This window comes from Mesoplodon bidens, assembly GCF_964165515.1.
Source record: "Mesoplodon bidens genome assembly, chromosome: 15".
Taxonomy (NCBI): Eukaryota; Metazoa; Chordata; class Mammalia; order Artiodactyla; family Ziphiidae; genus Mesoplodon; species Mesoplodon bidens.
This window is the reverse complement of record NC_138171.1, coordinates 51,579,216-51,602,885: the sequence shown is the minus strand read 5'-3', so window position 1 is coordinate 51,602,885 and position 23,670 is coordinate 51,579,216. Positions and strand designations below refer to the sequence as shown.

General features: G+C 43.8%; 1 protein-coding gene across 1 annotated transcript in view; it reads left to right on the top strand.

Moving 5' to 3' along the window:
* VPS35L (VPS35 endosomal protein sorting factor like) overlaps window positions 1-23,670 on the top strand; it is a 130,220-nt gene that overhangs the window by 12,634 nt on the left and 93,916 nt on the right. Inside the window, exons 5-9 of the mRNA XM_081257286.1 lie at window positions 2,178-2,202; window positions 4,824-4,900; window positions 8,762-8,890; window positions 14,601-14,685; window positions 21,777-21,836. Coding sequence (XP_081113412.1) covers window positions 2,178-2,202; window positions 4,824-4,900; window positions 8,762-8,890; window positions 14,601-14,685; window positions 21,777-21,836 — 376 coding nt within the window. The remainder of the gene's footprint in view (window positions 1-2,177; window positions 2,203-4,823; window positions 4,901-8,761; window positions 8,891-14,600; window positions 14,686-21,776; window positions 21,837-23,670) is intronic.

The window sequence follows — 23,670 nt, the reverse complement described above, 5'->3', positions numbered from 1 at the left end:
ACATTCTACCTGGAGAGAGCACCAGATCCCACAGCTTAAGGGCTCAGTCCCCACATCAGATGCTAATCAAAAGTCCAAGTTGTTACCTGGCTTCTGACTAACAAGCTGTAAATCAGAGTTTCCCATGACCACCTCTTTGGGTTCAATTAATTTGCTAGAGTGGCTCACAGAACTGACTAGACTACTGGTTTATTACAAAGGATATTAAAGGATATGAACCAGTAACTAGATGAAGAGATACCTAGGGTGAGGTCCTGAACAAAGGAGCGTCTGTTTCCATGGAGTTCGGGGTCCAGCACGGCAGCATGTGGATGTGTTCTGATTCACCAACCCGGAAGGTCCCTGAACCCCGTCCTTTTGGGTTTTTATGGAGGCTTCATTACATAGATATGATTGATTAAATCATTGGCCACTGGTGATTGATTCAACCTCCAGCCCCTCTCCCTTCCCCAGAAATCAGGGAGGTGGGACTGAAAGTTCCCACCCTCTAATCATGTGGTTGGTTCCCCTGACAACCAGCCTCCATCCTTAGGTGCTTCCAAAAAATCACAGGAGAGTGCTTCCTAAAAAGAACAGAAGACTCCTGGATTGTTCTCTCACCTAGGAAGTTCCAAGGGTTAGGAGCTTTGTGCCAGGAATTGGGACAAAGACTGTACATATATTTCTTCTTATAAGTCACAGTATCACAGTTATGTTGCCCCAACGCCGAGGTTCTGTAAGTTTCAGTTATTATGTCAATGTTAGTTGGGAGAAAACGTGCTAATTGGTTCCTCAAAAAATGTGTTAAGAATCGGGGATCAGGCACAGTTCAGAGAAAGAACTGGAGCCGCAGAGTCCTGTCTCTGGGGGAGGTGAGAGTTACAGGGGAGGAGAGTGCCATCCTGAAGAAGGTTAACTTCTTACTGTTGCTCAGGGAGACCCACTGGTGGGTTTTCTGCCAGGGCTGGAAGTTCACTGTTTCTTTCGGTGGCACTCACTAGGTCAAGTTGTTGGCTAGTGCCCGAGGCTCACCTTGTCCTCTGCAAGTTGCTCAACCAGGGAAAGCAGGTTAATGCTTATGTCGTCAAGGACTAGCTTGTAACTGAAGCCCTCCCTAAAGAAGAGAGATGTTCGTCTCTCTTCATACTGGAAAGAAGTCTAGAGGCACATAGTCCAGGACTATGTGGCAGCTCCAAAGTCATCAGGGACCCAGCTCTTTCTGTCTTGCTGCTCTGTCATGTTCAGTGTTACCTCATGTCCAAGTTGTTAGAAGGCGGATAGGGGAAAGTGGGATGCACCCTCTCTCATTCAAGAACACTTCCTTGGGACTTCCCTGGTGGTCCAGTGGTTAAGATTCCACGCTTCCACTGCAGGGGGGCCTTGGGTTTGATCCCTGGTCGGGAAACTAAGATCCCACATGCTGAGTGGTGCGGCCAAAAAATAGAACACTTCCTGGATTCCCCTCAACATGTCCGGTTACATTTGTCTTGAAGGTAGTCATGGGCTGTACACAGTGCACCCATCAAAAACCGGGGCTGTGAGCAGGAGGAAGGGGTGAACTCAGTAGCGACTAGGAAGGTTCTGCTCCCTTCTCCCAGAGTCTATACTTGTTAAGCAGAATGGTGGCAGAATTGCTGGACTATTTAATTCTTTTTCTTACTGTTTTCTGATTGCACTGATTTAATATAAAGCCGTGATTCTCAACCAGGAGTAATTTTACTCCCCAGGGGACATGTGGCAATGCCTGAAGACGTTTTTGGTTGTCACAACTGTGGGAGTGCTACTGGCATCTGGTGGGTAGAGGCCAGGGATGCTGCTAAACATCCTACAGTGCACAGGACAGCCTCCCACAACAGAATTTTCCAGCCCATAACGTCAATATTGCCGAGGTTGTGAAACCCTGATTTAGAGTAAGCTAAATGCTTTCACATTGCCACCATTGTCTCAAAATTTTGCTTTTTGTTGGCTCATTTTGAGAGTCCTGAAATGAGTAGAAATTTGAATCTCTAGTAGTTTCTAGTGAGCTGTATTTTCTTCCTTTGAATAAATATTTCTGTTTTTCATTTAGATAAATAAGTGGCTTTGTTGGAAAACGATGGATCATGTTGTCTTAGTGCTGCTTGAACAATAAGTAAAGTTTTTGTCACAGGGTCCAGTAAGTTTTAAAAAATATTAACTTATATTTTTTGTCTCTGCAGAATCTTTTTATGGGATCTGAAAAAGGTGAGTTTTTGCTGTTGTTACTGTTTTGATGGGGAATTCTACCATTACCTTCAATATAATTTTCCAAAGGAAAAACACATCCAATCCTGATGTTTAATTCAATTGAAGCTCTTATTTCTTAGATTATGTATAGACTTAGTAGAATCGAAATACATATTTAGATGACGAATGAAAAAAAAAAAGACCAAAGAGTTTACTAGGAGGAAAACAGAGACTCAGTGCTTGATTTTGGGATTACAGAGCAGTAGTCTCCCATCTGTGTGCCTCCTCACTGGCTGGGAAATGGTTGAAATTCTCCTTTTTACAGATCCTTTCCTTTGCCTTAAGTCTTTATCCCTTGTGGAAACACAGATGCACCGGTGAGGGGAGTCACACACTCAGTCTTATCAGCCACTGGTCTCTGAATATGGCAGTTCTCAATTTCTTGTGCCAAGACACAGTCTGGACCAGGATGTCTCAAACTAGCTGTTCAGCAGAGTCACCTGAGGAATATATATATATGTGTATATATATATATATTTCATAAAAATACAGACCACTGGGCCCCAGTCCACTTATTGAATTAATCTTGAGGAAGGGGACCCAGGGATTCCGTTTTTAAAGCTCCTGGGTGATTAGGAAGCCACTGTCTTAGATCCTATATCATTGGGGTGCAGAGGAACACAGCCGTGGTTTATGTGCAAATCGCTGGTGTGGCAGCTGCAACTCTCCTCGTTCTCTGCAGGTTGAGGCAGCACATTAGAAATCAAGAGAGTCGGAGCACCTTTGTTATGGGCATAACTTTGACCCCAAACCATAAAAAAGTAAATCATAGCATTGCATATCTGCCAGTTTGGAGAGATCAGAAAGTGACGATATCACTTGCTGGTGAGAATGTAGAGCAACAGGAATGCTCACGTGCTTCTGGTGGGGGTGTAAAATGACACAACCACTGTGTAAAGCACTTTTGCATTATCTGCTCAAATTGAAGATGGGCCAACCCTTTGACCTAGCAGTTCCACTATTAGGATATACCCTAGATGAGAAATTGGCAAACTATATCCTGGAGGCCAAATCTGGCCCACTGTTTGATTTTGTAAATAGTCTTATTGGAACACAGCCATGCCACTTTGTTTACATATGGTCTATGGCTGCTTTTGTGCTCTAATGGCAGAGTTGAGTAGTTGTGACAGAGACTGTATGACTCACAAAACCTAAAATACTTATACATGGCCTTTTATAGAATGCATTTTTTCAGCTCTGCCCAAATCCATGTTTCTTAAAGTGTGGTCCAAGGACCAGCAGCACTGATGTCACCGGGGGCTCATTAGAAATGCAGAGTCTCAGGCCCTGCCAGACCTAGTAAAAATCAGAATCTGCATGTTAACACATCCTTAAGTGATTCCTGTAAAAGTTTGAGAAACTACCCTGAAGAAATGCATGCATATATGAACCAGGAGACATGCACAGAAATGTTTATAGCGTATTGTTCATAGTAACCCAAAGCAGGATACAACCCAAGCATCCACTGACGGTAGAATAAGAAATAAACTGTGATGTAGTCACACAATGGAAAATACTAACCAGTGGTGAAAATGTGTGAGCTACAGCTTTATGCAATGACAGGGGTAAACTTCATGAACTAAAGTCAGTGGTGAATGAAAGAAGCAAGACAGTGTACAATCTGGGTGGTAGCTACAAAGGTTTTATAATTATCTGTTCAAACGTACATATATGCATGTTCTGTACTATATTTCAAAATGAAGGGAAAAGTAGAAGTAAGGTAAAAAAAAATCAAATTATTTGGAAACTTCTTAATTTTAGTAGTTGTTAGTAATTAAATAATTGTAGCATGCTCTCAGCTGATCCCAGACAAATCTGTGGGTTAACACCAGAGCTAAGAAAGCAGTGCCTTAAAAGAGTAAACTCTAGTTCCTGAGAGTGAGTTTGGTAGGCAGGAGCAAGGAAACCTCTGGTCTAGAACAGAAACACCCCTAAGATGGAGACAGCGTTCTGAAACAGGAGGCTCTGGGGGGCAGCAGCCAGCTGGCCAGAGAGCCCTGTCCTGTGACCGGCCCGTGGCCTGGAGTCCTTTCCTTCTCTCCCCGCCAGTCCCTGCTGATGGGAAGAGTTGTGCTGACGGATGATGGAGGGAGGCTCACTAGTCCTTGTTTGCTTGAAGAGACGGCTTTGAAGCCCTAGTGTTTCCACCTCTGGACAGACAGTGGGATTGTTGTTTTGTTAGTTGTTAGTACCACAGTTCTGCACTGTGAATATGAGCCTGAGAGGGCCTTTTGTTTGTGGAAAACAATTAAATGATGGATTTTTGGCATCCTTATCTGGACCGCCTTTCTTTAGGAATAAACAAATGATTCAGTGAAAAGTTTGTAAATATCAGATGTCGCAGAACCTTTTTGAGGCTGGCCCACTGCACTCCCACGGGCAGCTCCTAAGCAGAAATGTTTCTGATGAAACTTTGGTTACGTAAGGAAGTTGCTTTCAAACTCTCAGGGAGTTTTCTGTAATGAAGTTTTTCCCCAGCCTCTTTATTCATGATGAAGTGTAGAGTGAAAGGTGCCTTCCTTTGGGGGTATTGGTGACAGAGGAAAGCCACCTGTGTGACATGAATCCATTCTGTTTAGGCAAAGCTGGGACTGCCGTATCCGCAATGTCGGAGAAGGTTCGGACCAGGCTGGAGGAGCTGGATGATTTTGAGGAGGTGAGCAAGTCAGTTGTTGAATCCAGGGAGGGGCGGGGCTTCCCGTGCTTCTGCCAGGTGAGGTCAGTCTCGGTGGCTGCTCTCTGATTAATTCTCGAGCTGCGCATTGTGTTCAGTCCTCCTGAGGCACCAACTGATCGAGGGAAAGATGCCAGTGGCGCGGCTGGCCACGCTCACAGGAGCCTTCCTTGGGCTGGTTTTCTGAAGGCGTTTTTCTCACTGTGATGCTTGAGCAAACCCCGGGTGTCTGGGGACAGGGCCTAACTGAAAGCCAACGGCAGCCATCTCCCGGGAAGCCGCCTCCTATAGTGTAAAACGGTCATGCCTGCTGCAGAGGCTGTGCATGGTCGCTCAGCTGCTGAACTCTTTCAATTAGCCTGCATGTGCTTTTAAAGAACATGACTCTTGGGCTTCCCTGGTGGCGCAGTGGTTGAGAGTCTGCCTGCCGATGCAGGGGATGCAGGTTTGTGCCCCGGTCCGGGAGGATCGCACATGCTGCAGAGTGGCTGGGCCCGTGAGCCACGGCCGCTGAGCCTGCGCGTCCAGAGCCTGTGCTCCGCAACGGGAGAGGCCACAGCAGTGAGAGGCCTGCGTACCGCAAAAAAAAAAAAAAAAAAAAAGAAAAAAAGAACATGACTCTTGCCAACTCATAAAAATTAGTAAATTTAACGTATAAATCCAGATTGCTGACTTCTCTTAAATTCCACCTAACTGTGGGCTTGCATTCTTGCATTTAACCTGGGTGTGTACTGTCCAGGTTGCATGGTCCTCCCTGGCCCAGTTCACTCATAAACATTACTAGCCTGGCCCCTGGAGACGGTGAGTTTGCATCCTCTGGAATATCATTTAGAGAGGCAGCATAGAATGGGGGTTAAGAGGGCAAACTCAGGAGCCAGACTGCCTGGGCTTGAATCCTGGCTCTACTGTTTGGTAATTCTGTAGTTTGGGACAAGGTGCTTAGGAGCTTGAGCTCTGTGCCTCAGTTTACTCATCTGTAAAGTGGGGGTGCTACCTCGTACCTGCCTCTTAGGGTAATTACAGGGGATTACATGAGTTAATGTATGTAAAGTGCTTAGACCAGCACCCAGCACATGGTACATGCTTTGCAAGTGTTAGCTGCTGTCACCGTCACCATGCTGAGTCTAGAGGCCTTAGCTTGACTGCTTATTAACAGGGTGCCCTTGGGCATTCATCTTCCTATACCCATTTCCTCATCTGTAAAATGGGGATAAAAAATATAGTTGTGTAGGCTGAATGGGAATGCTTTGAAATCCACAGAGGTCCATATAATGGCAGTTGCCATTGCTCTGTCCTGCATCTTGCCCCAGTTTCAGGGTCCTTCCAGCTCTAAGACCAGAGTTGTTAGTGCTCAGCAGAGTCTAATAGTCAAATATTTTATTTTCCAATTCAGAAATGACATTTTGAATTAGGGCGCCTGAGAGCCTCAGTCTGCATGTCATCAGTCAACCTCGGCTGGTAGGAAGGGAATTGCTAAGGGTTTTATCAAAGCTCTTTTGTCTGTTGAGTGTCTGAGTCACTTGAGCTGGCTTACACGGAAAATAAGGACTGTATTGAAGGATACTGGGGCACTACCCTGAACCCAAAGGCACAGTGGCCTGGAACCAGGAACTGAAAAACCACCCAGAACCCCAGGAGCCGTCCTCTGTGTCTCTTGCTTCTCTTGTGTAGCCTCCAGACTCTTTCTAGTTCTCCTTTTTTTTTTTTTTTCTGCAGACTGGTTTCCTTGCTTCCCCCGGCTCACAGGAGCACATGACTGCCCCATGGCTTCCAGGTTAACAGAGCATATTAGTCAGGATAAGACCAGGTTGTGCTGTGGTAACAAGTGAACCCCCATATCTCAGTGGCGTAATATAAGAAAGGTTTATTTCTTCCTCACATGACTCGTCCAGTGTAGGTGACAGACATACCACCATCTCATGCTGCTGCTGTCTCAACATATGGCTCCAGGGTTGTCACAGCAGAGCTGAAGAAAGGGTCACTTTTCACTGCCTCAGCCCAGAGGGGACACATGCCACTCTATTCACCACCCATTTGCCCAAACTAATCACTTGGCTCCTCCTACAGCAGAGGGGCAGGGAGGATCCTATCTCACAGTTCAAGTGACCAGTTGGGATCAGTTCAGATTTCCTGAACCTCCTACTTGTACTCCTTTAATAAAGAGTTCTTCCAGCAATCCCACTCCTGGGCATATATCCAGAGAAAACTCTAACTCGAAAAGATACATGCACCCCAGTGTTCATAGCAGCACTATTTACAAAAGCCAAGGCATGGAAGCAACTTAAATGTCCAACAGATGAATGGATAATGACAATGTGGTGTATTTATACAATGGCATATTACTCAGCCATAAAAAAGAATGAAATAATGCCATTTGCAGCAACATGGATGGACCTAGAGATTATCATACTAAGTGAAGTAAGTCAGACAGAGAAAGACAAATATCATATGATATCATTTATATGTGGAATCTAAAATATGATACAAATGAACTTATTTACAAAATAGAAACAGGCTCCAGACATAGAAAACAAACTTATGGTTACGAAAGGGGAAAGGGCAGGAGGATAAATTAGGAGTTTGGGGTTAACACATACACACTGCTATATATAGAATAGAAAAACAGCAAGGACCTACCGTATAGCACAGGAAACTATACTCAGTATCTTGTAATAAACTATAATGGAAAAGAATATGAAAAAGAGTATATATATGTATAACTGAATTACTTTGTTATACATCAGAAACTAACACAACATTGTAAATTAACTATACTTCAATTAAAAAAAAAAAGAGTTCTTTACTTTGGATTCCAGGCAACATTCATATAAAAAAGATTTGGTTCCTGGTCTCCTCATGTGGGTTAGCATGACCCTCACTCCTGTGAGCTGTGCAATCAGCATCTTAGCAGTAGGCAAGGATTAGTGAGCATGTACTGTGTGCCAGGTGGTGCCAGGTCTTTACATATGTTATACTATTTCATCCATGTGATGACCTTGCCCTCTTCTGCCATGGGTTTTTGCTGGGTCTGCTCTCTGTCCTGAATGCTCTCTCCCTGGTCTAGTTAACAACCCTCCATTGCCTAGTTAACACATGTACACCACTGAGAGTTTGTCTCAAGCATCACTTCCTCCAGGAAACCATTCTTGACCACCATTCTAGAGTCCATTCTGAGATGAACCTTTCCCCCAACATTTGAATATCCCTGAAACTGGACTGTGTCTCTCAATTGGTGCATGTCCGTGATCGACATTTTTTCTTCCTTAGTGGTACGTAAACCAGTTGTGCTTCTTAAAACGGGCACCTCAGGTTCAGAGAACTATGATATGTGTCTTTGTAGAATTGTTTCCCCGAGCATTTGTCTCAGTTTGTATTAATGTCCATCTTGTCCTCTGTACCTTAAACTCCATTAGTGCTGAAACAATGTCTTTTTGCTCACCTTTGTATCTGGGGCATCTGGTATACCGTACTTGCCTGGCACACAATACCCCCCATTGACTATTTGTTGAATAAGGTAAGTCCTGTTATCACTGTTCACAGAAGAGACTCAGGGAGGAAAGCAGCTCACCTAGAATCATATGGTTAGAATGTGGCTCAGCTGGGAGTGGGCTCAGGTCTGACTTGTGTTCAAGCCCAGTTTTTCAATCACTGCCCTCAGCCGTCTTTGCAGAAAACTCAAAGAACCTCTTTGATTACAAGACAGGACTATCAATCCTGGTCAGGATATGAGGAAAACTTAGAGACCAAAACTCAGCTAATACTCAGTATTGTTCATGGGGGCGAGGGGGGAGTCCAACAGTGTTTTTTCTTCTGTGCCTGTATCTTTCTACTTTCTGCCCACAGGGATCCCAAAAGGAGCTGTTGAATTTGACTCAACAGGATTATGTGAACCGCATAGAAGAGCTCAACCAGTCGCTGAAGGACGCCTGGGCCTCGGACCAGAAAGTGAAGGCTCTAAAAATAGTCATCCAGGTCAGGTCGAGTGATTTTTTTTTTTTTTTCCCCAGAATTTCCTTTGTAAAACTCCTTTGTGGATAATTAAGGTTTTCAGAGGCCTGCCTTCAGGGTCTTACCCTAATTTTTTCATCTGTTCTATTTTCACGTACTTCCTGTGAAAGGCCATAATTATGAATCAGTGTTTTTATGAGATGGCTAATCCCAGGGCCACCATGTGCAGCTGCGTAAGTTGTGCACTGTGCAGTTCCAGGAAATTCACCCTAGATTACAGAATTACTGATGTCCCCTCTGGGTTGTGCAGTTCATTGGCCCTGTTACATCACCTGACACATTTATGATTTGTGTAGACTAAAGATGGAGCAACTGTCTTTTGGGTTTCCTTGACCAGATTTTCTTTGTATCTTTGGAACTAATGGTTGTGTGTCCCTGATATATGCATTTTGGGGTCATGTTCTGCATAATGATGTGACAAAGAAAATGTATATACAGTGTTAAGAGAGGTATGTTTGTTGAATCCTCTTTGTTGATGAATTTGTTAATCCATGACAACTCTTGGATCACAAGAGAAAGTTCCACAGGGAAAACAGCTTATTCTGTTTCTTGACTCTCAAGATCATCCTGTCTTGTCAAAACATGCTCAGAAGTACACTGTAAAAGGAATAATGTAAGCATTATGCTTTTCAGAGCAGAGTTAATAGAGAATTTCTGAACAGCCATTTTAGTTCAGAAGGACAGGATTTCATTCTTGTTTATTGTCATGGGAATGTGACATTTGTTTTCTTACTCTGGGAGTCTTTACACTGGGTACTTGAAGTCTTTTAAGATGACACTTTGTATGGCAGGTGCTGTTTTTTTGGTGTTCATGACAGAGGCAAACCCAAGCCCTTTTCCCTTCCATCACTGTTGTTAGTTGACAAAGCAAATACTCTGAAGAAGGGTTCTCTCATCCTGCAGGCATGTGATGGAGGCTGCTTGCTGAGTGGCTCAAGTGAGAGAATATCTAAACTAATAAGAACGTCTTCAAAATATTTTTGTTGGCAACATCTCTCCACAGAGTATTGTGGTATAGAACTGTGACTTCTAAGAGTTTTACATCTGGAGGAGATTTGATTCATGTCTTCCCAAAGAAAATAATCATGAAACTGTTTAATTAACTCCACATCCAGCTAATAGTAGCTATTTGACTTTCAATACTTTAAAGAGTGCCTCCTTTATCCAGAAAAGCTAGTCAAGGTACAGAATATGGAGAAATGAGCAGTTTCCCTTTTTGCTCTGCAGTAAAGTTTTACTTTGTTTTGTTTTTTCAGCTTTATTGAGGATATTTTACATATCCTAAAACCCACCATTGTACGTGTACAATTCAGTGATGTTTTTAGTAAGTTTACAGAGTTGCCCAGCGATTACACAATCCAGTTTTAGAACATTTTCATAGCCACTGCCCACACCCCCCGCCCCACCCCCTGCCCACATTCCCTCAAGTCTGTTAGCACTCACACCCTGCTGCCACTTTCAGCCTTAGAAAACCCACCAATCTGCTTTCTGACTCTAGGAATTTGCCTTTCCTGGACGTTTCATGTACATGGGGTCACTCATTATGTCATCTTTTGCATCTGGCTTCTTTCACTTACCGTGTTTTTGAGGTTCATCCCTGTTGTAATATCAGTACTCTGTACCTTTTTTCTGCTGAATAGTGTACCACTGCATGCATAACCACATGTTACTTATCCATTGACAAGTTGATAGACATTTAAGTTGTTTCCACTCTGGCCATTATGAATAATGCCGCTGTTCACAATTGCATACAAGTCTTTCTATGGACGTATATTTTCATTTTTCTTGGATAGATTCCTAGAAGTGGAATCGCTAAGTCATATGGTAAGTTTATGTTTAACTTTTTGAGAAACGGCCAAATTGCTCTCCAAAATGGCTGCACCATTTGCATTCCCACCAGCAATGTATGAGGGTTCCAGTTCCTCTATATCTTTTCGATCACTCGTTTCGTTATTGTCCATCTTTTTGATTATAGCCGTCTGAGTGGGTGTGAAGTGGTACCTCATCGTGGTTTTAATTTGAATATCCCTACTGACTAATGATGTTGAGCATCTTTTCATATGTTTATTGGCCATTTTTGTATCTTATTTAGTGAACTGTCTATTCAAGACTTGCCCATTTAAAAAATCAGGTTGTTTGTCTTCTTGTTGAGTTGTAATAATTCTTTATCCTTGATATGAGTTCTTTATCAAATACATGATCTACTTGTATTTTCTCCTAGTCTGTGGCTTGTCTTTTCATTTTCATAATGGTATCTTTTGAAGTGTAGGAGTTTTTAATTTTAATGAAGTCCAGTTTATCAGTTTTCTCCTTTTTGGCTCATGCTTTTGGAGTTGTATCTAGGAACTCTTTGCATAACCCAGGGTTGTGAGAATTTCTTCCTATGTTTTATTCTAGAAGCTTTATAGTTTTAGCTCTTACATCTAGGTTATATGATCCATTTTGAATTATTTTTTTTGTATGTATGGTGTGTCTAAGTTTATTTTTTTCCATATGGATATCCAGTTGTCTCAGCAGCATTTGCTGAAAAGGCTTGTCTTGGCACCTTTGTCAAAAGTCAATTGGCCATAAAAGTAAGGGTTTATTTCTGAACTCTCAATTCTATTCCATAGATCTATAGGTATGTCCTTATGCCAGTACCACACTTGATTACTATAGCTTTATGGTAAGTTTTGAAACTAGGTAGTATAAGTCTCTTAACTTTGTTCTTCTTTTTCAGAATTGTTTTGGCTCTTCTGGGTCCTTTGCATTTCCATATGAATTTTAGGATCAGCTTATCAATTTCTACCAAAAAAAAAAAAAAAAACCTTTGGGATTTTGATAGGGATTGTACTGACCCTACAGATCAGTTGGAGAGATTTGCCATCTGAAGCAGAGTTAATCTACTGATGCATAAATTAGGTATCATTCATTCTGTTGATGGGCATTTGGTTCTTTTCTTTTTCCTTTTTTCATCATTATGAACGATGTTGCTGTGAACGCTGGTCACGTCTGCTGGTGACCATATAAAGTGTTTCTCTAGATGAAGGCCCATACCTAAAAGTGGAATTGCTCGGTGTAGGATGTGTGCCTTGTCTGCTTTTCCAGACAATGCCAAGTTATTTTCCGCAGTAGTTGTGCCAGCCTGCACTGTAGTAGCAGTGGGAGTGTGAGTCTGTGCTGTTCAGTGGCCTACCAACATTTGGAATGAGCAGATTTTCTATTTTAATTTTTCCAATTTAGGAGGTAATAACATCATATTTTATTGTGGTTTTAATTTGCAATTCCCTGATTTTAATAAGATTGAGCATCTTTTCATATGTTTATTGGCCATTGGGGTTTCCTTTTCTGTAAAATGCCTTTTGTTGATTCCTTTTGCTCATCTTTCCATTATGTTATTTGTACCTTTCTTACTGATTTTTAGGATTTAAAAAATATATATTGTGGGCAGTAATTGTCCTCTGATTAATTAGCCTGGTTCCCTCCTTTCCTGTCTTCCTTCTATCCATCCATCTAGTCATACTTTCTTATACTGAACCATAGATTATCTTTTAATTTATCCATTTGCTTTGGTTCAAATTTTTGGTTTTTAATTCCAACCTAATTTTAGGAACTGCTAGTTTCCTTCTAGAATATTGCTAATTGGAAACAAATGAAAAGCATCCTTTTAGTATTTTTTCCGCAGTGTTAATAAATTCAATAGCGAGTATTTTAGGCAGAGTAATTTATCAGTTCGTTGCTCAGGAAATGTTTATAACAATGGTTCTCAACCTTGGCTGCACATTAGAATCACTTGGGAGCTTTAAGAAATTCTGATGTCCAAGCTGCACCCCAGACCAGCTTAATCAGAATCTCTGAGAGTGGGATCCAGGCACTGTTATTTTACAAAGCTTCCCAGATGATTCCGAAGCTGAGAACCCTTGGTTTGTAGAATGCTCATTTCATTCAGAATGTGGTACAGATTGTGGATCTCAGGAACCCATGTGTCCTGGGCTTGTTTCAGTGCAGCAGTTACCTGGGGCCCTTGTTGAAAATACTGATTGTGGAGCAGGGAATCTGTTTTTTTAACACATACCCTGGGGTGCCTGATTTTTATTGGTTTAGGAAACTGCACCAAAGCTTTACAAAAAACTGTGGAATCTTCAAAATAGTGATTTAAAAGGTAACTTCAATTTATGACATTATTATGATTTTAACTTTGGATTAAAAATTTTTTTCTGCTTCCTATTGTCTTTATAAAATACATGTTCTGTGACACCAGCTTGGGAGACAAGTCAATGCACAGGTGTTGGGAAACGCCAGCTGTGTTTAATTTGAAATCTTCTGTTTGAATTCTCTCTCCCTCTCACCTCACCAGTGGGCAGTAACCCATCTCTGAGGGGCTCTGGGTAGGAACTCAGGAGATGTCACATCCCTAGGAACCAAGAGCTGTGTATTGTAAACAGTCTCTAGGATTCAGAACTGTTTGTTTTTTCCAAGCCCTGAGATCTCATGGGGTAATTGTTTAAGTTGGAGCTCTCATAAAGGGCATGTGAAAAACACAAAGCAAGGTGTCAGGAAATGGAGTTCTGTGTACATCCAAATGCCACATTTGGTGTCATTGCCATTGTTTTAACAGCTTACATTCCCCTCACCTCCAATCCCCAAATAACATTTGGGCTAATAGAGGATGTTTTACAAATTAGACACATTGTTTACTTTTAGTTACATAATGCTAAGGAGAAACTTGATGAATGTAATAATTTAGATATTGTGTAACAAAGCCAAACTGAAAACACATGTCAGCCTACATCTTGATAGGATGAACTTTCTAGCCATTCTGTGCACATCGGAAGCGCATACATATGAAAGGACCCTTTCTAAATGTCCAAATAGTTTTTTTTTAACGTGACATTTTTCCTGTCTGATAAAATATGGCAAGGTTATCTAGTTCCTTATCCAGACTTATGAATGTGCAAAGATTTCAGGGCATTACTTCTAGTTCTTCAAAGTAGAGATAGATTTTTGTTTCTGATTATACAAGATGACTTCATCTGGGGTGTTCGGGGCCACGTTGTGCGGCTGCCATCTTCCATTATGAGTCCTGAACACGTCGATGGCCCTCTGGCGTGAGTGGTGGCAGAGGGATTGAGGAATTCCCTGCAAAGCCAAAATGTTCCTGGCTTGCAGAGCACAGTTCCAGAGAAACACGTAACTCTTTGAAGCTTGTCACGTTTCCTTTTAGAAGGAAATTTAAGAGTGAGTATAAATAATAGGTGCTAGTTTAAGAAACCCTGGAGATTTGCCTATGGGGTCATTTCATAGAAAAGAACATTTAAGAATCAAGACCATTCTGAAATAAACCAGAGGAGGCAATGCTGAAAAGATGGAGTCACCTGCAGGGACGCTGGTTGACTTCTCTGGTGACCGAGTGCTGACCCTAGTTCAGACCCTCTGGATAAGATTCCTGAGTCGTGGCTTTCCTGAGGGAGGTGATGGTGCCTTTCATTAAGAGGCTCTCTTGTGAGCAGAGTTGACTCCCTTTGTCAAAAGCACGGTGGTTTTGCTTGTCATTATACCTCCAGTGACTAGCACCAGGCCTGGCACATGGTATATACTTGCACTTGTTTGTGGAGATCCTTAATTTTCCAGGCCTGGAGTGTTCCAACCCAGTCAGACATGACAGTGACTTTTCTTTCCTCTTCTCTTTTTCTAGTGTTCAAAGCTTCTTTCGGACACAAGCGTTATTCAGTTCTACCCAAGCAAATTTGTCCTTATCACCGACATACTCGATACATTTGGTAAGTACTAGTTTTATTCATCTCACATCTAAGAAGTACGTTTGTTTTGCCAGAAGTTGGATGGTAGAGTTGCTTTAAACTGGGTTCTGCTGTGGTTTAAATTACTAGGTAGGTCACGAGGGAGACCAAAACTCCCACCCCTACCCTTGCTCCCCTGCTCTAATGAGGGGAGCAAGGGTGCGGGTGCTGTTTTTGAAAGAATTTTAAATTGTGTGTTTCTAACCTTCTGATAGGCTAGCGAGGCGAGTGAGCGAAGCAAGATGGGCTGGGGAGCACACGTCTTACACAGACCAGCCTCGGTCCATCGCCAGCCGGCTCATGGCATCTGGAACTCACTTTGTTCATAACTGAACCTGGCATCTCCTCCCAGCCCTTCCCCACCCGCGCTGGGTTTCTGTCTCAGGGGATGGCGACACCATGTACCCCCATGCCCACACTGGAAATCTGAGTCTTCTCCCCTGTGCCCCATGTCCAGCCCGTCACCAGGTTCTTCAATTCACCCTCCTCAATCTCTCCCCAGTGTGTCCATTTTTCTGTCTTCTCTGTTAAAACCTTAGTCCAAGCCCCTGTTCTCTGCCCCATGGATGATGGCTGCAGCTCCTATGAGGTCTTCCTGCATCACTGTGGCTGCCCCTCGCCCCACACTCCACCCCTCAAGCCGAATGATCTTCGGGAGTGCAGCAGAGAGGTTTAGACTGAAGAGATTAACCAGGAGCCCCTTGGAGGAACAGGAGGTCTCCATGCTGCTTGGTGATGGTCAGTGGCCAGAACATCACGCCATTAGCAGTTTGCCCAAATCGTGCAGCCTGTAGGCTGTACATGGCGTTCATCCTACAGAGAGGTGTCCTGCAAGAACTAGGAGACAGTCATCTTCTGAGAACCGAACACATAGGGGGTCGGAACAGACCTTTGCTGTCTTGCCGAGGAAGGACCGATGGGCTCCCAACCTGGCAAGTCTTGTCTGTGACCCATTGAAAGGTCAAATATGTCAGAAAATGAAATGTCATTCAGAGAGACCCATTTATTTCTGTGCAGGAGACCGGGGACCTGAGTGTATTAGCTAGAATAAGTGATAGAAAACCTAACTCATTCATTTCCTCTTGGAAAAGGGGGGAGTATTTATTGGCTTATGTTGAAAAGGCCAGGGGTAGTTTCTGGCTTCAGGTATAGCTGGATTCAGGAACTCAAACAGTATCTTTAGGACCTTGGCTTTTTCTAGTACTTTTTCTTGGGTTGGCTTCATTCTTAAGCTCCACAAGGTGGCCTCAACTTTTATCAGTTTTGCTGCTAGTAGTCCCAGGACAAGGAAGGAACTTTTATCCTCGCTTTCCAACAGAAGTCCTGGAATTCCATCTCATTGGCCTGGCTTGGATCACACGTCAGTCCCTGAGCCAGTTATGGGATCTGGGGGATGAAATGTGCAGGTTATCCAGAGCTGGTTGCCCCAAAGGAGAAAGGGTGATGCTGTTGCCAGAGAAAAGGGGAATGGGAGCTAACTGGGCTAAAGGAAGAGATGTCCTGGCCAAAAGACGGGACCTTTGGGTTCAGATGATCCCGGAAGGTGGCATCGGGTACTCTGCTGGGTGCTGAGGTTGTGTCAGTAAATAAGAAACAAAAATCCCTGCCTTCGTGGGCTGTGCTAGAAAGAGAGGATTCGCAGAACAAATAAGTAAACCTGATTGTGTGTTAGACAAGGATTGGTGCTATGGATGAAGAAAACCCAAACCAGAGCAGGGTGAAGCGGGCAGCGCTTTTATTTAAATGGGGAGGGGAGTCGGAGGAGGCCTCGCTGGGAAGTTGGTGTGTGGGCAAGTACTTGAAGGAGGTGAGAGATGAGCCGTATGCTGGCAATGTGGGGCCGACTTATGAACAAGGAACAGCCAGTGCAAACACCCTGGGGTAGGAGCAGGCCTGGCAGGTCTGGAGAACTGAGAGGCCAGCGTGGCTGGAAGGGGGCGGGTGGGGTGGGGATGTGGCCAGAGAGTCTGGTGGGCCATGTAGGCCATTGGAGGGACTTGGGCTTTGAGCCCGAGGGCATGAGGAGCCGCCCAGGGTGTTGAGCCCAGGAGGCGCAAGTTCCTGTTTCGGGTTTTTTTTTTTTCCCCCCGGTACGCGGGCCTCTCACTGTTGTGGCCTCTCCCGTGGCGGAGCACAGGCTCCGGACGCGCAGGCTCAGCGGCCATGGCTCACGGTCCCAGCTGCTCCGCGGCATGTGGGATCTTCCCAGACTGGGGCACGAACCCGTGTCCCCTGCATCGGCAGGCGGACTCTCAACCACTGCACCACCAGGGAAGCCCCTCCAGTTTGGGTTTTAATGGGCTCCCTCTGGCTGCTGTGTTGATACTAGATGGTAGGGCGAGGGTGGAACGGGGGGCCCGGTTGGGAGGCCGGTGCAGCACTTCAGGTGAAAAATGAGGGTGGCATGGCCCCCGGGAGGCGGTGGGGATGGGGGAAGGTGATCCAGGACAGATGGGTGTGTTAGGCTCTCAGAACAGATATCCATCGCACACCCCTTGGGCCTTGACTTGTCCTCATACCCAGCTTGCCTTCAGGGAGCGTGGATGTCAGTCAGCGAGAGAGGCCAGTGGCTATGTCTGGTTCTCCTGACAATTCTGTTTCTCATGGTGAGTTGACGCATTGGCCTTCTGGTTTCTCTCCCCAGCCTCCTGCAAGTTTCTTTTGCATGAGTCAGCATCCCTGGGTGAGACTAGCTCTGAGATGCTGATGAGCCTGCAAGCCTGGCCAGATCCAGACGTTAACCTTGTGAGAATTTGGGGCGGCCATTCTGTCAGCCTCTGTGGTGGCGGCCCAGTCCCATGCCTCGGCCGGCCAGGATGCGGTGTAGATGCCTGCCGTCCTTGCTGTATCCCAGAAATTAGCTGGGCTGGGAGTTGAGAATAACGGTGATAAATCTTCAGCAAATAAGGGTTTTCCTTGGGCCTGACTCTGTTCTAGGTGCTTTAGTGATCTTAAGGCATGCCGTCCTCAGAAACAGCTCTATGAGGTAGGATCTGTAATTATTCCCACTTCACAGCTGAGGAGCCTGAGGCACAGGGAGATAAAGCAGCTTGTCCAAGTCCCCAGGGTAGTGAGTGGCAGAGCTGGGACTCAAATTGAGTTCTCTCTGCAGTCAGAGCACCTGCTTTATTTCTCTTGTACTTGGCTCACGGGGGAAATTCTCTCTATAAAACTACAAATGCGTGTACCTTTGACCCAGCAACTTTGCCTCTGGGAATTCATCCAACAACCCAGGTGACCATCCACAGGAGACCAGTTAAACAAACGATGGCACGTCTGTATGCTGCAGTACGAGGAGGCCTCTGAGAGTGAGGACGTGCTGTGCTCCAATGTGGAAAGATCCCCAGGGTACATTATCAGGTGAAAAACTCAAGATGCAGAACTGCTATAGAGTATGTTCCCTTTTGTTTAAGAAAGGAGGAAGAATTAGAGCGCTTGGTTGTTTTCACTTGCGTATGCCTAAAGAAACATTAGAAGGATCCCCAAGGAGCTAATAAAAGGGACCCTCAGAAGGTGGTTTGAGCCGTGAGCTGGATGGGACAGGACAGGCTGGGAGAGAACCTTCATTGAGTACCTCCTGCAGCCTTTTGAATTTTGAATGGTGGGCATGTTTTACCTATTCAAAGCGTTCCCAGAGGTGCCCTTGTCCAGATCTGTTGCAAATAGCTTTCCTCAGGAGTGCGAGGCAGCCTGCATGTGCAGGTGCTTGAGGACACTTTTTTAAGCTTTGGGGCTAAGGAGCAGCTTTCACCTTTTAAAAAGGGGGTGGAACTGGCCTTGCTTGGGTGGCAGCTCGGAGTGCTGAGGTCCATTGTGCATGTGTCGCTGTTAGCTCTCTGCTCCACAGGAAGATGTGCTGCTGTACGGGGGCAGGTGGTCAGTGGTTGTGAAAGAGGCTGACCGAGGGTGGGAGCGTCTGGCTGGGCAAGGATGCGGGACACGGCCCCAGGCGTCTGCAACTGCAGCGCTTTAGCTGGGATTTCCCTGGAGGCAGTGAGCACAGAGCTGGGCTCTGGCGTCTCTCTGCCTGCATTCCTTGCCTCTCCTACAGGGTTGTATGAACTTGAGCCTTGGTTTCTTCACTTGTGAAATGGGCATAATAGGCCTTGCCTCTGGGGATTTCTGGAGAGAATTAAATGAGAGAATATGTAGGAAGCACATGATGTCTTTCCTCTTCTAGGAGCTGGCAGGGTCAGTGTAAACAACTTAGAGCCGTGCCTGGCACAAAGTAAGGTGCTCAGAAACTGTTAACTGTTGTCACTGTTGTTACTGATCTATATTAGTGTCCTTGATTTATAAGAAAGTGAATCAAGAAAGAAAATCTAGGGTCAGGTATTATTTCTCAAAATAGTTGTCCACTAACTTAACAAAGGAAAACAAATATTCACCAAACTCTTTTGGCCAAAAGTGGTTTTGTGGTTAAAGGCCTTAGGATATGAAGGTGAAATATAAAAATTGTGCTTTCGTTTTTAAAAGAAAGCTAGTTTTGGAGAGATGGCAAGCTTTTTGTGGAGGAAGTAAAGGCATTGGGTTCTCTTAAGCCCGGTCCACGCACTCTAGGAGGTATGAGAAGTTACATGGTTGCCCAGCGTGGCTTGCTGTGCTGTGTGATGGCCAAGATAAACTGCATGTAGTTCCAATGCCGGGGGTTCTGTGCTCATCTCAGAGGAGGCCTCTCTTGGCATCAGGTGTGGCTGCCTTGGGGAGCCCGTGACTGCAGGTCACTTCCTGCCAGGAGGACAAAGGCAGGTGGCTTTGAGAGCTGGAACTTGGTCCCTGAGTCTTCCTGGGAACTTCTAAATTGAATCCAAGGTTTGGGACAGTGATTCTCATCCTCGGCTGCATACCTGGGGAGCTTTAAAAACACTTCTTTCTGATGGTCAAGCTGTGCCCCAGATCATTTACATTAGCATCTCTGAGAACAGACGCAGGCATCAGCATATTTTCAAGTGCCCCAGGTGCTCTGAGTGTTCAGCCAAGGTTGAGAATCCCTGGGTTAGAGGGAGGAGGGAGGCTTTTGGCAGTTAGAGATTCCCACACCTAAGGCAAGTCTTAGCTCAGAGACCCACAGTGCCTGCCTGAATCAATGGTTCTCACACTTGAGTGTGTATAAGAATTTCCCATTAAGGTTATTCAAAATTCATATTCCTAGTCTTCACCCACCAGAATATCCTTTTTCACTGGCTCTGAGGTGAGCCCCAGGAATGGACATTTTTAACAAGTGTCTTTCAGTGATGGTAATGTAAGTAGTCCACATTGGAAGAGGCATCTAGGGCTCTCCTCAGCTTGGCTGGCTTCCTGCATGTTAACCTAGCATTCTGTCATTTCTTGATGATGTCATTTGATCTCATGTTCTTTGACCAGAAATGATCCTATAGCTCTCCTGTCTTTTTCCGCATATGGACAAGGGGTGTGGTTCTTTGTAGCCCTGAATGGTGGGGTTGTGCGGGGGAAAATGGGCATGGGAAAATACTTTCAACATCAAAGGTGATTTGGGAAGGTCCAGAAAATGAATAGAACTGTAACTTTTATACTTTGAATATTGATAGCATTTTCCAAAATAACATTTGTACAGAATACATAAAACTTTTTGTGCTAGGCTGGCCTGTAGACCAAGTCCAGACTGCACACTTGTATTTGTAAGTAAAGTTTTATTGGAAACAGCCACATCCATTTGTTTACCTATTGTCTGTGGCTGCTTTTGAGCTACAGTAGCAGAGTTGAGTAGTTGCAGTGGTGATCTCTGACCCACACAACCTAAAATATGTTCATCTATCCATCCAACAAAGATGAAGCACCCACTATATGTCAGGCACTGATCTAGGTACTGGGAATATGTCAGTGAACAAAACAGGTACAAATCTCTGCCCTTGTAGAACTTGTATACCTAGATGAATCTCAAATTCCAGTGTTTCTAGGTACCAGGAAGATTACGTAAGTGCGTGAAGCAGGCTGTTGATGAGAGACAGTAGGGAGCAGTGGAGACCGTGGCAAACTGGGTAGTTTTCAGGGGGCAGCTACTAATCTGTTCAAGCTCATTTTTATCCTATAGGCATGTGGGTCATTTGTGGCACATAGTATGTGAAGAAGCAGGAAATCTGGGGGTTTTTTCTTCCAGTTTAATTGAGATATAATTGATATACAGCACTGTATAAGTGTAAGAAGTACAGCATAATGACTTGACTTACATAAAGCATGAACTGATTACTACAGTAAGTTCAGTGAAAATCCATCCTCTCATATAGATACAAAATTAAAGAAATAGAAAAAAATTTTTTTCGTTATGACGAGAACTCTTAGGGTTTACTCTCTTAGCTTTCATATATCGCATACAGCAGTGTTAATTATATGTATCATGTTGTACATTACATCCCTAGCACTTATTTATCTTATAACTGGAAGTTAGTACCTTTTGACTGCCTTCATCCAATTCCCCCTCCCCCCCACCTTTGATAACCACAAATCTGATCTCTTTTGCTGCGAATTTTTTTGTTTCTTTTTGAAGTATAATTGACCTATGTTAGTTCCTGTTATACAGCACAGTGATTTGATATTTCTGTACATTTCAAAATGATCACCACAATAAGTCTAGTTACTATTTGTCATTTTACAAAGATCATACATAGTTATTGACTATATTCCCCGCACCATATATTTCATAGCCATGACTCATTTATCTCTCTCACCTATTTCTCTCCTTCCCCTCCCCACTGGCAACCACCTGTTTGTTCTCTGTATCTATGACTCTCTGTTTTGTTATGTTTGTTCTTTTTTGTTTGTTTGTTTTTTAGATTCCACATACAAGTGAAATCATACAGTATTTGTCTTTCTCTGTCTGACTTATTTTGCTTAGCATAAGTGAAGGATCACTTTTCTGCCTAGAGCAGAAAGTCCCCTCTTTTAATTAAAAAAGAATCATGGCTAAAAATTTGTCCCGCTAGGTGGCAGCATACTATCACAAGTAGAAGCTCATATGGGCGATGCCACCATCTCTGTCCCTAATTAACAAACATTAATTTATTGTTTGCTCCTGAAGGGCACAATGCTGACACCATATGTCCTTTTCTCCCCAGGAAAACTGGTATACGAGCGCATCTTTTCCATGTGTATGGATAACCACAGCATCTTACCAGGTAATGTCTTAGCTTTTCCATGGGTTTCATGCTGCCCTCAAGTCAGGATTAGAAGGTTTATATCAAGTCAGGATTTGTTGAGACCTGAAATAAAGGGTTTTTTGTTTGTTTGTTTGTTTTGGTGTGTCAAAAGTTAAAGAAACGCCTTTACGGATTTCTGATCATCTCAGTCTTCAAAAAACATTAGATTTTCCAACAGCCCAGCTAGGGATTTGGGCAAGTAATTTGAATCTGCAAGAATGAAGAGGTATTACAATTAGATTCAACTGAACTTTTATACCAACTTCAAGTTCTCTGCTGCTGGACATTTAAATATTTTTCCTATATGTTTTTCCTAAGAAGCAAATTACTTTATAAAACCAACTTTATATTAAGGAACAATATCAAATAAATCAATAATAACAGATGCTTTGAATCTACATTCTATGCCCAAGTGATGTGTGCATTAAATTTATTGCCACTCAGTTTTAAACTCTCAGGAGGTTATAATGGGACAGCTAGATCACAAATTTCTTTTGTCACATAAATGATGGTGCTGGGGCCAGCAGCATGGAACTCCCAGCAACAGCGTGCTTTCCCTCTTATTCCTCCTTTCAAGTTCCTAGCACTGCTGAGAGGAAGCGCGTACAAGTTAGAACAAGCGCACTCCACCTTCATCCCACCTCCTTCTGCTTCTAGCAGCCGCACTTCCTTGGAGGATGAAGAGATGGCATGTGACAGTACCCGTAATTTGATCTCTTTTCTTTTTGTCTCTTTATCTGTCTTGCCTTTCTGTCTTTCTTCCTTCCTTCCTTCCTTCCTTTTCTTTTTCTTTCTCTCTTTTGCTCTCTTTCACTGTCTCTTTTTTCTCTCCTTCTTTCCTTTTTTTCCTTTCTTACCTTCCTTCCTTCCTTCCATCTATCTATATTGTTAAAAACTATTTAATATGTACATTTCTCAGAGAGAAAGACAGAACTCTACAGACCTTTAGGGTTAGAAAAGCTCTTAGGAATCACCTTGTCTCATTGTAGGTGGGCAAACCCAGTGGGGAAGAGTCAGGGACTTGCCCACAGCCCTGCCACCAGCTAGCGAGAGCCTGGTTCTTAGCGCTGGGCCTGCGCCACCCAATATGGTGGCCACTGGTCACGTGGGGCTCTTGAGCACTAGAGATGTGGCCAGTCCAAACTGAGATGTGCTGTGAGTATTAAAAAAAAAAATACCCTGGATTTCAGAGACTTATTTTTTTCTTTTGGCTACACTGAGTGGCATGTGGGATCTTAGTTCCCCGACCAGGGATCAAACCCACGCCCGCTACAGTGGAAGTGCAGAGTCTTAACCACTGGACCACCAGGGAAGTCCCTCAGAGACTTATACAAATAAAAGACCATGAAGTATCTCACTAATTTTTAAGTTGATTACATGTTGAACTGATATTTTAGATGAATTGGATTAAATGAAGTATGTTGTTAAAATTTCACCTGTTCTGTTTTAGCTTTTTGAATGCTGCTCACATGATATTTCCACTGGACAGTGCTGCTCTAGACCCTCCCCTCCACCACATCATACCTGCGATGTTTTTTAACAGCTCCTCCCACATTCTAGGCTTCTCAAGACTTGGAGGCAGGGACCAGCCTGATGGAAAGGCCTTCTCTGTGAACATAAGGATTTGGGAAACTCGGGTGCATTTGTTTTACACTTGCCAACTTTTCTTCCATATGCTATACCAGCAGCAGTAAATTCTTAGCCTGCAGGCAGAAATAAACCCAGATAGGTGTTTTCTTTGGCTATAACAGTATTTTTTAAAATGCTTCTTCATATAGGTTCTACTTCTTCCTATTGTTGTATACCTAACTGC